At 35.3% G+C, this 16712-nt stretch overlaps 1 protein-coding gene across 1 annotated transcript; it reads left to right on the top strand.

Annotated features, from left to right (window-relative positions):
* The first annotated feature begins 5301 nt into the window (after positions 1–5301).
* Positions 5302–6258, top strand: LOC127684425 (olfactory receptor 4A5-like). The gene has a single exon (XM_052181352.1). It carries the CDS (start codon positions 5302–5304, stop codon positions 6256–6258), a length of 957 nt encoding a protein of 318 aa, XP_052037312.1.
* The last annotated feature ends 10454 nt before the right edge of the window (positions 6259–16712 follow it).

The following is a 16712-nucleotide window of genomic DNA, read 5'->3' as shown; positions in this document are numbered from 1 at the left end:
ATAACCTGTCCATTGGTGAGAATGGGGTGTTGAAGTCTCCCAGTATTAAGGTATGTAGGGATCAATATGCAATTAAATATTTAGTAATGTTTCTTTTATGAATATGGGAGCCCTTGCATTTAGGGTATACTGTTCAAAATTGACATCATCTTAGTGGATTTTTCTGTTGATGAATAGGAAGTGTCCTTCCCCATGTCTTTTTATTAAATTTGGTTGAAAGTCTATCTTATTAGATATTAGAATGGCTACTCCTGCCTGCTTCTTGTGATCATTTGCTTGGAAAACTTTTTCTAGCCCTTTACCTTGAGGTAATGCCTACTATTATTGCTGAGATGTGTTTCTTGTATGCAGCACAATGATAAATCCTGTTTTTTACATCCATTCCATTAGCCTGTGTCTTTTTATTGGGGAATTGAATCAATTGATGTTGAGAGATATTTGTGATGGTAGCATGTGTGTGTGTATGTGTGTGTGAGAGAGTGTGTGTGTGTGTACATGCTTCCCTTTCTTTTCTTGCTGGTATGAGGTTATTAATTTCTTGTGTTATTTTTTTGGGTGTTGTTAGCCTCCTTTATTTGGAGGCTTTCTTCTCAAATCTTCTGTAGGGATAGATTTGTGGATATATATTGTTTACATTTTTTTGTCATGGAATATATTGTTTTCTCCATCTATTATGACTGAAAATTTTGCAGGGTATAATAGTCTGGGCTTTTATCTGAGGCCTATTAGAGTTTGCAAAAACATTTGCCAAGATTCTTCTTTATTTTAGAGTCTCTACTGAAAAGTTATAGTGCTATGTCACCAAATTTATGACTCCCCCATAAAAAGTGTTCATACCCGAAGAACAGCAGAAACACTGTCTTCCCAAAATTAGAATGTAAGTCCCAACTTAATCCTCTCTGACTGCCAGTGCAGGACTATGATCTGTTGGAGTGATGCTGGGAACTGGGACTTAGGTTGCTTCCTCCTCTTGGGTTTTTAAATATTGTCTGCCTTACTTAAGTATTTACTTAAAAATTATCTCATAGTTTCTTAATTAATACACTTGGACTGTTATTTTCTTATTATAATTCTTTCAAATCAACTTGGCTATTAGCTACTAATTCTTGGCATGACAATGCATTTACCTCTAGGGATAATTGAAAATAAGTTTATTCAAAAGAGATGATCTCATTTGAAATTGTTCCAAATATTTTAATAAGCTTGTCTATTTAAAGAGTGATGCTGCAAAAGAGCCATGCACAGAATTATAAATGTAAATGAAAAATTTCTTGATCAATTGACCCAAGAAGTCTTTGGTATTTAATTATTCATGTATCCTGTCCTTTATTTTTTTTAATTGTTTCTGATAGCCTGTCTTTGGAAGGTTTCAGCTTTCTGGGGTGTTCTACATACAGAGACATATTTTTAACAAGAAAGGAAAGCATTTTGTAGACAGTCTATCTAAGTGATAGAGCTTGAAGGCTTCTAGCTATAGTCATGAGAAACCTTCACCAGTAATGCTTTGGTAATTTAAACCACTTATTTGTCTTGACTTATTTGTGATTCACATGGATGCTGCTATACTTATTAAAGTCAAGGCAGTTTGATGCCTTTAGTACAATTGACTAAAAAGAAAAAATTTATGTAATAAATTTTGTGTTTGAGAATTTTTATTTAAACAAGACCATATAAAGAGTATTGACAATTTCTACTTCTTAGGTAGACATTTGATACATGTACAATTAATACATCTTTGCATTTATATAAAGAATATTTTTAGAAGGTGACAATATCTACTTTTAATAGTAAGTTATGAAATTACATTTAAAGATTTTGTATTTAAGTTTTAACTTGGATGCTCTTAGAAAACACTAAAAGACTGAGGTAATATGAAATTTTGAGGAAATGTATTTTTTGTAATCTCTTGGTGATATTTCCTCATCTATTGCATAGTCATAGGCTGTCATCTGGACTATGAAGGCAAATAAATACAAGAAAGAATTTATGAGATACCAGCAAAAGAACCTAGAATGAAGGTTTCATTCTCTCAAATGAAAATAAGAAGCATGTTGTGAGTTCATGCAATCACAAACAAAAATGCTAAGTTGTTATTTTAACTCATATATTCTCAAGGGATTAACTAAATTGAGAAAATTAAGGTGCTACACAAATTAACTATAAACTACAAGTATATTTGCTATTTGTGTCACATAACTCATTTTTGGAGAGGAGGTTATGTTTCATTTTGTCAGAAAGCAAATGAAACAATTTGTATTTTCTAAGTGACAATGATTTATGATTTTCAATTTATGAAAAATTTTGTTTTATGTGCTTTGTTAACAAGGATACATAATCACTTTAGATATATTGAAATTGGAAAAATAAAACCTTTTTATTTTTACAAGTCCTTTATGTGTACACAAATATGTCTATTATATTTCAATTATGTGATGTTTTAATTTATGTGTATATCTTGAATTTGTCCAATGAATATGTTAATATATGTAAATAGAGAAAAGCATAAAAAATACATTACCTACCACAGACATTTGTTAGTTTTTTATCTTGTAATTCTGCATAGAGTATTTAAAAATCTTTATTTTATTGGATTATGTAAGATATTTCCATGAGAGTATGTTGTTATATTGTTATATTGTAATTTCCCTCCTCCATATTCCTATTCTTCTCTTCACCCCTTTTCTTCCATTCAAGCTCTGTTTGTTTCCCTTCCACTCTTATGTCTTCTGAGATTCATGATTTTATGTATCTATTGAAAGTCTAAAACTCACAAATGAGAGACAATGAAATATTTTTTCCTTCTGATAGTGAGTTAAATTGAGTGATGTGTTTATTTCCAGTTTTATTTGTGTCTTGGCAAGTGATATAACTTTACTCATCTTTATGATTGACAACAGTTCATTGCCAGGGAAAGTACTTTTAAAATATGAGACTATATTTCAAAAATGACCATGATCTTAGTAACTGGATTAAATTATTTTTTCTAGAAGTGTGATAAAAGTATTTCAAAATGAAAGTAGGCATTTTATTCTTCTGTATTTATAGAATCAATTACTTGATAATGTATAGTACAAGTAAGTCTAGTATAGTATAGCTGATGCTCTCTCTTTTTTTCTACTATATAAATAATCACACTTGGCACTACAAGATTTGGCCTGGTAAAAACCAATATTTATCAATATTGAACACAACTAAACCATGTAGAAAGTGTGATGTAGAAGACCAAATTGGACATGAAATGTGATATTTCTATGTTCTGTGACAGGCATGGCTATAATACTTGGAAACTTTAGAAAAGGCAGTGATCATGTTCCACTCAGATGGAAGCAGAGTTGTGACTGAGACATCTATAAAACTGCTTGTAAAGCTGTTCTGAATCTGCACATGTCTTTCTCTAATACTCAGTCCATGCAAATGGGGTTTTTTTGCCTGCTGATAGTCTGAATATATTTCTCCACTGGTGAGTATTGACTGTATACGATGAGTAAATTATTATATATAATAAAACAGATAATTCCTAAGATATATGATTTTAACCCCAATCCAGAAAGTGGTTTATAATGCACTATATGCTTTAAAAAATTCCCAGATGGCATTTACATTTTTGCTTATAGCTCATGACTTATTTTCAGTTGATTCATACAGTGAAACATCCAAGAATACTTTCATAGCCACCCATGAGATGTCTGAAATGCTGAGCTGTGCTTTAGGCACTCCCCAGGAAAGTAAGAACACCCACAGACTACTCTTGGAGAGGGATGACATGGAAGCCACTGTGGTACACATGGTGAATCAGAGGCAGAGGGAGACTTACTAAGATGGCCAAGAACAGGATGATAATATCTGAATGTACCTTATGCTGTATTTAGGTGTGTGGTTTTATGGTTCACAACTTTCATCACTGCTCCTTTCTATTGAAGTATTTCTCAGATACTTCCTTGCTACACCATGTACAATATAATTAGGGTTACTGTTTGGTCACAGTAGTTATTAAAATCCATTTTACATTATTGGTAACATTTGGGTGGCCATGATAAATTTAGTAATATTGTATAAATATGTAAAAAAATACAGCAGAAGAGAAAGGGATGAGGTCAGAAGTAACAGTGTATAGAACATTAGAGATTGTGAGACCAGGAAAGATTCTGAAATATGGTCTAATCTCAGTGTTTCAGGATGCAAAGAAAGATATATTTCTAATTATGTTTATAAAATAAACCAAGATCATGTGTTCATCTTGCATTTTCTTTGAGTGTTCTGCTTTTGGTGTTCAGGACAATGAATTCCTGTGTGAGAACTCTCAGCATCCTTATCCTAAATACTTAAAATAATTAACACTAAATTAAATCTTATTTAATCTTAAGATCAAAAATCATTGACTCTTACTTTTAAATCTCTCTTCTTTCCCCCCCTCTGTCTCTCTGCATAGTTTTTTCTGAGAGTTCTGGAAAAAATATGATTTCTGCTGATACAGGGTTTGTTAAGAATCATGGTTTAATTCAGGTAAAGTAAAAATAGTTTTGAAAATTCTGCTGGTAGATTTAATTGTGGATATAATTGTGTTACTAATTGGTATATAAGAAAGAATGAAATGGAACTAACTAGTAAAATATGAAAGAATTAGATGAAGCAATTCCTATAGGTTACAGGTAGTAGTATCTGAATATTTGATTTTTTTTTAATTTTTATCTGATATCTGAATGTTTGATGTAATTCAAAAATCTTAAGTTTTTAGATCAAGTGAGACACATATGATAACTAAAATTATCTTGTGAGGTGCAGTGTCTATCTTGAAAAGAGCAATATAATAGGCTTTGTGTGAATTCCCAAAGAAGAGTGCTAATGGGGGTCCCACACAAGTTCAAATATTAAAATGTTTTCCATAGATATTGCTGTTTGGAGAGGTTGCTCTTTCTTAGTTGATGAACTAAGGGCTTAATGGCACAACCAGTTTTCAAATTTCTTTAGAAGAAACCTTTTCTATGTTCATTTGGTTTATCAAGGCCAAGGTGTAATGTGTTTTAAATAACTTTTTATGGGTAAAAGAGATATCTTTATCTGTATTTCTGTCTAGAGAGCCACTGTTATTTTGATAATCTCATTATTCAGAGATATTTTTAAAAGAAAGGAAATGGAGGTTGTTACAAGATAAATATTAATGTATATTTATTAAATGCCTACTATTGGCAAGCTACTGTAACGACATATGTCCCATTACAGAATGGACCCATGGTCATGTTAACAGATAATGGGAGGTCTTATTTTCCTGGGCTCTTTGAAAGAAGCCTGATAGAAGAATAAATGGGTCAGAGCAACAATGTCACAGAATTTGTGCTGCTGGGATTCACTCAGGATCCTGCAGGGCAAAAAGCATTATTTGTTATGTTTTCAGTGATGTACATTGCGACAATGGTGGGCAACCTGCTCATTGTAGGGACAGTGATTGCCAGCCCCTCCTTGGGCTCCCCAATGTACTTCTTCCTTGCTTCTCTGTCATTCATGGATGCTGTTTATTCCACTGCCATATCACCCAAGATGATTGTAGACTTGCTTCGTGAGAAAAAGACCATTTCCTTCAGAGCTTGCATAAGCCAGCTCTTTATAGAACATTTATTTGGTGGGGTTGACATTGTCATTCTGGTGGCCATGGCCTATGATCGCTATGTGGCCATCTGTAAGTCACTGCATTATTTGATCATCATGAATCGACGGGTATGCATCCTCTTCTTGGTGATGGCCTGGGTGGGAGGTTTTGTACATTCTTTGTTTCAAGTTATTGCTGTATACAATCTTCCTTTCTGTGGTCCCAATATCATTGACCACTTTGGCTGTGACATATACCCACTATTGCTACTTGCATGTACTGACACCTACTTCCTTGGCCTTTCTATCATTGCTAATGGTGGGGCCATGTGTATAGTCATCTTCATTCTCCTCCTACTCTCCTATGGAATAATCCTCAAATCTCTCAAGAATCACAGTCAGGAAGGGAGGCGCAAAGCTCTGTCCACCTGCACTTCCCATATCACTGTGGTTTTTCTCTTTTTTGTTCCCTGTATTTTCATGTATGTTAGACCTGTTTCTAGTTTTCCTATTGATAAATCCATTACTGTAATTTATACTGTTGTCACTCCCATGTTGAATCCTTTAATATATACCTTGAGAAATTCAGAGATGAAAAAATCTATGGAAAAGCTCCTGCAAAAAATATCAAACCCAAACAGATTAAAGCTTTCTTCTTGCTGCGTGTATTACTAAGCCCTAGGCAACAATTCCAAACAAACCCTTGTGGTGTGAGTTTCTGCTTGAAACACTACCATTTGCTACTGTAAAACTACTGGTATTATGAATGTAATTGTCAAATATTGTTATTCTTTATGAAATTTTTGTAAGTATATAATCTGTGATATATATTATAGTTGGCTGCATATAATATCATTATATTATATTCATTATATTCATTAGCTACTTGGTCAACCATTTTTGATGAATTGCATATCATATTTTTCATTTTCAATAAATAATTTTCTTTAATTTTTTTCATATATTTTGCTCATGATTTCCATGTCTACTATGCCAGTCAAGCTTTGTTTCCTCTCTTCTCTTCACAACCAACTTCATGTTCTCTGTTTCTGTCTCTCTGTCTGTTTGTTGGTCCGGTCTGTCTGTCTCTTTCTTACTCCCACTCCTTTCCCTCTTTACTCTCTTACCCCCCCCCCAAAGAAAAAACACTAAAACAAACAAAAAAGTCAACCAAATGAAACAATATACTCCCCTTCTCCAACAATTGGTGGATTTTTTTAGGTTTTTTATAAACTAATTCTGTGTTTTTATATGTTTTTAGAAAATCACTTCCTATGGTAGTATTTTCTACAATATTTTTAATTTATTTTGATCAAAAACTCTTCTAATTTAATTAAACCAGCTTGAAATAATTATCTTTAAATGTTTTATTATTTTATTAAGATTCTCATAATCTGTGATATATTTATGTTGTCTTGAAATGTGTACCCATTGTACAGTGGTAAGAACATAATTTTCATTTTGTTATCTCATATTATTTATTTCTCTGTGTTGAGAAAACTGATCTATTTTCTATGTCTTATAAACTGCGGTATTTCTCATTATTTTAGTCGTTGTCCTTTTTGATTGCCCTAAAAGTATGTTTGATGACATAGTATGCTCTTTAAGTTTTATGTTCATTTTCTTATGGGGATCTTTCTAAACCATTTAATTTGGTGAATTAACTTTTTTCCTAATTAGTACTTTATTACTAGATGCCAATGAAGCAGGCTTTGAAAAGCAACACAATATTTCCTGTTAAATAATTATATTTAAACAACATTTCCAAAATAGGAAGCATTTTAGCAGATAGTTTGTTGAATGTGTAGACAGTTTAGAGAAGTGCTGATGTATTGACTTTATTAAATATTTCTTTCAGAAGGGGACAGATATCTTTCTGCAGTAATAGAGTCCTCCATTACCGTTGGTCTCAATTTGTTTTCATCATTTAGACATTTCATGTTTTTCCTTTGAAATTTAAAAAAAAATTCATGTTAATTAAATATGTGCTTTCTGTCTTACATTTTTTAATGATTGTGACAAACAGTAGTGAAATTAAATCATGAATTCTGATATTTTATCAACAATCTCTACATAATAGGATGGATTTTTCTTAATTCCTTAGATTTTCTAGATAAAAAATGATACCATCTGAATAATTATTTTTGTTTCCACCAATATTTATTTTATAATTATAATATATCTTCTCATTCTGCTGATGTACTAGTTAAAATTGAATGGCAATCATCATCATTTGGAAAATAAGACCGAAATTAGTCTTAGTTTTTATCATGAAGGCAATCAAAACTTGTTTGCAAAACTTCCTCCACTTACAAGACTTTGAGTTTATTTTAAATGACCTTAACCACCTCCTGGGCCATTCATTGAACTACACTCTGGGATAATAACCTCAGTAATTGCAGGTTTCCATAAGAAACTTCACTGAAGACAAACCATGTTAGGTTGTACACAGCTGAATCAGTCTCAATATATAGGGATTTAACTATTGGTTATAACACCGATTGGTATTTAACTACATGGCCTTTGGATCAAGAAGTCTTCCTTCCTTCATTCCTTCATTCCTTCATTCCCTCGTTCCTTTGTTCCCTCGTTCCTTTGTTCCTTCGTTCCTTCGTTCCTTTCTTCCTTCCTTCCTTCCTTCCTTCCTTCCTTCCTTCCTTCCTTCCTTCCTTCCTTCCTTCCTTCCTTCCTTCCTTTCTTTCTTTCTTTCTTTCTTTCTTTCTTTCTTTCTTTCTTTCTTTCTTTCTTTCTTTCTTTCTTTCTTTCTTTCTTTCTTTCTTTCTTTCTTTCTTTCTTTCTTTCTTTCTTTCTTTCTTTCTTTCTTTCTTTCTTTCTTTCTTTCTTTCTAGAATTAACTTTCAGTTTGAGTGTTTGTAGAGGAAGCCATTTTATTTTATTTTTATTATATATTTGCTTTATTTCCATTTCAAATGTTAGCCCCTTTTCACATTACCCCACAGAAAACCCCCTATCCAATCTGCCCTTCCTCTGCTACCCCCCCCCCATGCCCCTCACCCCCAATTTCCTGAGTTGCACTCCCCTATTCTCGGGAATCAAGCCTTCACAAGATCAATGTCCTCTCCTCTCATTGATGTCTGAAATGGTCATTTTCACATAGCTGGAGCCTTGGGACCCACCATGTGTACTCGTTGGCTAGTGGTTTAGTCCCTGGAGGCTCTGGAGGTATTAGTTGGTACATATTATTGTTCTTCCAGCAGAGCTGCAAACCTCTTCAGCTCTTGGGTCCTTTCTCTAGCTGTTCCACTAGGAAACCTGTTCTCGTTCTGTTGGATGGCTGTAAGCCATGGGTGTTTTGATCCACTTTCCAATAAGGATCAAAGTATTCGCCCTTTGATCTTGAACTTCATGTGGTATGTGAGTTGTGTCTTGGGTAGTCTGAACTTTTGGGCTAATAGCCACTTATCAGGGAGTGCATACCATATGTGTTCTTTTGTGATTGGTTTTTCTCACTCAGCATGATAGTTTCTAGCTCCATACATTTGCCTAAGAATTTCATGAATTCATTTTTTTTAATAGCTGAGTAGTACTCCATTGTGTAAATATACCACATTTTCTGTATCCATTCTTCTGGTGAGGGAAACCTGGGTTCTTTCCAGCTTCTGGCTATTATAAATAAGGCTGCTATGAACATAGTGGAGCATGTGTCTTTATTTCATCTTGCAACATCTTCTGTGTATATGTCCAGGAGTGGTATAGCTGGGTCCTCAGGTAAGGCAATGTCCAATTTTCTGAGGAATTGCCAAACTGATTTCCAGAGTGATTTTACCAGCTTGCAATCCCACCAGCAACAGAGGAGTGTTCTTCTTTCTCAACATCCTCTCCAGCATTTGCTGTCCCCTGAGTTTTTAATCCTGGCCATTCTGACTGGTGGGAGGTGGAATCTCAGTGTTGTTATGATTTGCATTTCCCTGATGATTAAGGATGTTGAACATGTCTTTAGGTGTTTTTCCCAGCCATCCAGTACTCCTCAGTTGAGAATTCTTTTTTTAGTTCTGTACCCCATTTTTAATAGGGTTATTTGGTACTCTGGAATCTAACTTCCTAAGTTCTTTGTATATATTGGATATTAGCCCTCTATCAGATGTAGATCTTTTCCAAATCTGTTGGTTCACATTTTGCCTTATTGACAGTGTCCTTTGCCTTACAGAAGTTTTGCAATTTTATGAGGTCTCATTTGTCAATTCTTGACCTTAGAACACAAGCTATTGGTGTTCTATTCAGGAAATTTTCTCCTGTGCCCATGTACTCCAGGTTCTTCCCCACTTTCTCTTCTATTAGATTCACTGTATGTGGTTTTATGTGGAGGTCCTTTATGCACTTGGACTTGAGCTTTATACAAGGAGACAAGAATGGATCAATTTGCATCCTTCTACAAGTTTACTACCAGTTGACCCACCACCATTTGTGGAAAATGTTTTCTTCCCCCCCCCCCCGCCCCGCCCCGGATGTTTTTTAGCTCCTTAGTCAAATATCAAGTGACTATAGGTTCATTGGGTCTTCACTTCATGGGGGTTCATTTCTGGGTCTTCACTTCTATCAGAAATCATTGTTTAATATAGGACAGAAGTTAAAGGATTAGATGAAGAGAAGGAAGATCCTTTGGTTTCATGTCAACAGAGACAGGCCTTAATCTAAACCTTTGTTTCTCAGAAAGTTATAATACTGATTATCAGCTGCAACGGATCTTGATGCCCCAGCTCTCAGCCTCTGCATCCCAAGCCTTTCTGAAGTGATTGACTCTGTACTTTGCTATGGTGTTCTTAGCTGTAGGGACTGAAGCTGCTGCCTGCTTCAGGATGGTTCAAACCTTACCTGCCTCATGTAAATGCATCATGATGTATGACTCACAGTTCCTACACATTACACTTTGAAATGTTCTTTTCCTGTTATAGGTTTAATCTTGGGAGTTAGCAACTCATTGTTGGCAAGGTCTGAGTTCTTATCTCTAGGGACTACAAAGGTAAAGAAGCCTCTTCAAGAGACATTGCTTCATGTGAATTTGTTCCAAATCTTTTAATTGGCTTATCTACTAAAATAGATGTGTGCATGCAGTTGATTTAAATGAAAGAGTTATTTTTTTTATTTTCTATATTCTTTGTTTACATTCCATATGATTTTTCCTTTTCCTGGTTCCCCCCTCCCCATATGTCCCATAAGCCCTCTTCCCTCTGCCCTTTCCCCAATCAACCCCCTCCAACTTCTCTGCCTGGTAATACCCTATAATGCTGCATCAAGCCTTTCCAGGACCAGAGCCCTTTCCTTCCTTCTTCTTAGAAATGATTTGTTATGTAGGTTTCTTAATTAAATGAACTAGAGGTCTTTCAAAAACTCAGACTGCTAAGCTGGAATATGCTTTCATTTGATGATTAGTCCTTGATATATTTTTCTTAGAGTATTTGACATTGATTATGAAAGTTCATAGGTTTTTATTTTCCTAGATTTCTATATACAAGGAGATGTATACACAAAGAAGGAGGCCTTCTTGGGACTCTACTTCAATATCTTTATAGAGACAGAGACTTCTTTTACTCATGATAATTCTTCATCCTCAAGATGTCAATATATTCAAGATTGTGTTATGTACTATTACATTTGTGAGGCATGACAGTGCTATCACATCTGCTTAAAGCCAGGCAGCCTTTGAGTGCTTCACTTCAACTGACTGAAATGGAAAAATTCACATACTAATTTAGATGACTATGGGAGGGAAAAAAAGGAAACGAAGGCAGGGGCGATGGCGGCAGGTCCTGCATATGAGAGAACTCTACCATGCTGCAGAGTCCAAGAAGTGGGATAAGGGAGCACCACCGGCAGGACCACCTCACACCGAGATAAAGAGACTGGGGACGCCCAGAGGCCTGTAGGGCAGAAAACTGCCTGGCTAGCAGGCAGGGAGGTCCTGCTCAGAAGGCTGTGTGTTCTAACATAGACCTCTCGGGTACCTGTTAAAGGTGTTTGGTTGGCTCGCTGTGATGCAGTTTGAATCCTTCCCTGGGGGCTGGAAATACTGAGGCCTGCTCCATGCTCTTATTCTGTGGGTTTAATAAAAGAGACAGTTTATGGTTTGGGTGTTTTATTATTAAAAGAGTAAAAAGAGAAAAGGAAATAGGGAAGTAAAGAAAAAGAAGATAGAGAGTTGAGGGAAGCCCATGACCACGTGGAAAGAGCGAGAAAGTGAGAGAGAGAGAGAGAGAGAGAGAGAGAGAGAGAGAGAGAGAGAGAGAGAGGGAGAGAGAGATAAAGAGATAAGGAAGTGGGATAAGAGAGGGGGGCGAGAAGCCTCCATTTATAGTGGGCTGGGTTACCCGGTTGTTGCCAGGTAACCAAGGGGCGGGGAAAGCTAGACTGTAGACTGGTGACTGCAGAGATGGAGTCCAGTCAGAACATTTGGGGCTTGGGGCATGGCCACACATGACTGATGGCCACAGGATTATGGAGTTGAGTCTCTGGAGTGGCCTTGCCCAACCAAGCTACAGACTGTCTCACACCACGGTCCCACAGATGACCACATTTTTTTTTTAACCAAAATTAATGTAGATGAACAAATTATTTACTTGCATAACCAGATTCTTTGTTTCTGTCTAAAGACATTTCCCGGAAGATGAGACTATCGAACTGTCTTATATAGTAAGTGTTGATGCTATATTCGAATGTTTCTTGATTTTCAGATATTCACTTGAATATACTTCAACATCTAAAAACAGTGAGACAAAGGGAAGCCTTATGAAATGTGCTGAGGATAGTCACTTTCAGTTAATCTTTCAGTCTTAACAGCTGTAAGCTATTAGGTGTTCTTAAAGTTACACAAGCACATGATGAATTTGTAATCAATACAGTAATAGAACCTTAATTTTTAGAGCAAATATTACATATAGTATATATGTTTTGGCTCCAGCAACAAAGCACATTAATTAAATATTCCTTTGTAAATGTTTTGAAGGTCATTCATTCCCATAGGAAATATGTAAATTGATGCTGTTAAACAAAATCACACAAAGCCATGTATACAAGGTCAGAAAAGAGATAGTATTTTTTAAATTATAGACTGATTTGATTTATTTCCTATTTTACTGAATAAGAAGTGAAATATATCATCAATTGTTTTATTTCACTTTATTTGACATATTATATGGGATATATTAATAAAGATGTCTAATTATTTCCAGACATATTTAAATGAATAGATTTAGAATTATATACTATTTCAAGTGCTTGGAATGTAGGAAAACAAACATCTATTAAGTGTCGTCAATTGTATGTGTTGTTTTGTGGCTAGCTTTTGTGCTGAGATAGTGTGCATGCAAGTAGAAATTGATAGGGAAGCATCACTTTTACAGTTACATAGATTTACTGCGTTGGTATTGTAAAATATTTTAATTCAATATTTTAAATTTGGTATTTTAAATTTTACTGTGCCTGCTTTTATAAGATATTTTTCTAGTGCCTTTGAGCCTATTCCCTCCAATCATGCGAGTTCATCTCTTTCATGCCACTGCTTCTCACTTGCCTGCTTTATTCAGAAATTTTAGTTTTACATTCATGTCATCTATATGCATATGATTTGATATTTCTATGAAAATTTGGCTGTCACCAAATAAAACCTCTGCAACATTAGTGTTTCAGATAAGGAATAATTTGTTTAATATAATTATTTCTAATTACACTCCTATTCCTGTAAGGGACATAGTGTCTTGTACCTTTCTTCACCATTAAGATCATGTGGATGATTTGTCCCTTGCTTTTTTCATGTAGCAATTACTCCTCTAAGATAACTTTAGAGAGCACTTACATGTAATGCAACACAAAATTTCTAACATACTTTTTAACCTAAATCCTAAGGTTGAGCAGCAGGCACACCGAGACTGCTTTTTCTACCCAGGAGTATGCTTGTAATTCTTGTTATTAGATTCTCATGGTTTCTTGTAACTATTACATTGACACAAAGGACAGCATTTCTAATAGCTAAGATTCATTCAGATGTCACAGATATTGAGGAGAGCTTGAAGAAAACTCATGACTAAACAAAGCACCTTGATGCAGGTCTAGTAGATTCCTATAGTAAGATCATGAATGTAGTAAGTGATTGATCCTAACACTGTAACACAAGCACATGCTCAAGAGGCCACAACAGTCACTAATGTGCTATTATCTCTCAAAGTTTACCAAGGTTATTTCATGATACATTATGAATAATAAAACCAAAGTAACCATTCAGAGTAGTTATAATATCCCATTTTTCTAAATTATTAATACTATTAGCATTATTAATGAAGTGAATCTAAGCTCAGAGATTGGTTCTTTAAATATAAAAAAAGAAAACTGTGACAGCATCACACACAAAAAAAAATTAGTTTTGAACTATAGTGTTGTGGACTGCAAGGCTGGAAAAAGTCTTGTCTAATCTCTTTACCTTACAATGTGCTAACATGTCCAAGTGTTTATTAAATGATCTATACCATGTCTTCCCACACTAGTTATGAAGTTTTCTTTAAGTGTTCTGTGTTTGGAGAACTGGACTCTGAATTTTGATTTGAACCCTTCAGGGCCTAGGAAACATCACTATTACTTTCTCCAATTCCATGTCTCCTGCTTCATCATTAGTTTTTTTTATGCGATATATTTTTTATTTACATTTCAAATGATTTCCCCTTCTCAGCACCCCCCCCCCACTCCCCGAAAGTCACATAAGCACCCTTCCCTCTCCCTGTTTTCCCATCCATCCCTTCCCACTTCCCTGTTCTGGTTTTGCCCTATAGTGCTACACTGAGTCTTTCCAGAACCAATGGCCACTCCTAAGTTCTTCTTGGACATCATTTGATGTGTGTATTATGTTCTGGGTATTCCAATTTTCTAGGCTAATATCCACTTATTAGTGAGTGCATACCATGATTGATCTTTTGATACTGGGTTACCTCACTTAGTATGATGTTCATCAGCTCCATCCATTTGCCTAAGAATTTCATGAATTCATTGTTTCTAATGGCTGAATAGATTGTGTACTCTAAGGTAGTTTTTGTCTTTCACACTGAGGTGTGTCTTCTGTATGCAGCAAAGTGTAGGGTCCTGTTTCCTTATCCAGTCTGTTAGTCTGTTCCCCTTTTTATTGGGGAATTTAGTCCATTGATGTTAAGAGATATTAAGGAATATCTACCTAAGAGTAAAAGGCTGGAAGACAATTTTACATGGCAATGGTCTCAGGAAATGAGCCGGAGTAGCCATTCTACTATCAGATAAAATTGACTTTCAACCTAAAGTCATCAAAAGAGACACAGAAGGACACTTCTTGCTGGTCAAAGGAAAAATCCACCAAGAAGAACTTTCAATTCTGAACATCTATGTGCCAAATGCAAGGGTACCCTCATTCGTAAAAGAAACTTTACTAAAGCTCAAAGCACACATTGCACCTAAGACCATAATTGTGGGTGACTTTAACACTCCACTATCCTCAGTGGACCAATCAGGAAAACAGAAACTAAACAGGGACACAGTAAAACTAATTGAAGCTTTGGACCAATTGGATTTGACTGATATTTATAGAACATTTCACTCTAAAGCAAAAGAATATACCTTTTTTTCAGCACCTCATCGTACCTTCTCCAAAATTGGTCACAAGACAGACCTCAACAAATATAAGAAGATCGAACTAATCCCATGTTTCCTATCAGATAACTATGGAGTATGAGTGGCTTTCAATAGCAACAAAAACAACAGAAAGCCCACATACACATGGAGGCTGAACAATACTCTACTCAATGACACCTTGGCCAAAGAAGAAATAAAGAAATCAGAGACTTTTTAGAATTTAATGAAAATGTAGTCACTACATACCCAAATCTTTGGAACACAATGAAAGTAGTGCTAAGAGGAAAACTCATAGCCCTGAGTGCCTCTAAAAAGAAAATGGAGAGACCATACACTAGCAGCTTAACGACACACCTGAAAGCCCTGGAACAAAATGAAGCCAATTCACCCAGGAGGAGTAGAAGACAGGAAATCATCAAACTCAGGGCTGAAATCAATCAAGTGGAAACAAAGAGAACCATACAAAGAATCAAAGAATCCAGAAGCTGGTTCTTTGAGAAAATCAACAAGATAGGAAACCCTTAGCCAGACTGATCAAAGGGCACAGAGAAAGTATCCAAATTAACAAATTTAGAAATGAAAGGGGGGATATAACAAGTGAAACTGAGGAAATCCAAAAAAATCATCAGATCCTACTACAAAAGCCTATACTCAACACAACTGGAGAATCTGGAGGAAATGGACAATTTCCTAGACAGATACCAAATACCAAAATTAAATCAGGACCAAATAGATCATCTAAACAATCCCATAACCCCTAAAGAAATAGAAGGGGTCATAGAAAGTCTTCCAACCAAAAAAAGCACAGGACCTGATGGTTTCAGTGCAGAATTCTATCAGACCTTCAAAGAAGACCTAACACCAATACTCTTCAAACTATTCCACAAAACAGAAACAGAAGGAACACTACCCAATTCCTTCTATGAAGCCACAATTATGCTGATACCAAAACCACACAAAGATCCAACAAAGAAAGAGAACTTCGGACCAATTTCCCTTATGAACATTTATGCAAACATACTCAATAATATTCTTGCCAAGCGAATCCAAGAACACATAAAAATGATCATCCACCATATTCAAGTAGGCTTTATCCCAGGGATGCAGGGTTGGTTCAATATATGGAAATCCATCAATGCAATCCAGTACATAAACAAACTCAAAGAAAAAAACCACATGATCGTTTCATTGGATGCGGAAAAAAGCATTTGATAAAATTCAGCATCCTTTCATGCTTAATGTTTTGGAAAGAACAGTAATTCAAGGCCATACCTAAATATAGTAAAAGCAATATACAGCAAACTGGTAGCTAACATCAAACTAAATGGAGAGAAACTTGAAGCAATCCCACTAAAATCAGGGACTAGACAGGGCTGCACCCTTTCTCCTTATCTTCAATATAGTACTTGAGGTACTAGCTCGGGCAATTAGACAACCTAAGGAGGTCAAAGGGATACAAATTGGAAAGGAAGAAGTCAAACTATCATTATTTGTAGATGATATTATAGTCTACCTAAGTGACCCGG

This window comes from Apodemus sylvaticus, chromosome 5, assembly GCF_947179515.1.
Source record: "Apodemus sylvaticus chromosome 5, mApoSyl1.1, whole genome shotgun sequence".
NCBI lineage: Eukaryota > Metazoa > Chordata > Mammalia > Rodentia > Muridae > Apodemus > Apodemus sylvaticus.
Note: the sequence above shows the minus strand (reverse complement) of the source record. Positions and strands in the feature narration are given on the sequence as shown.

What these genes read in the sequence shown, in the direction of transcription:
- LOC127684425 (XM_052181352.1), top strand. Translation starts at nt 5,302, where the DNA reads ATGGGTCAGAGCAACAATGTCACAGAATTTGTGCTGCTGGGATTCACT.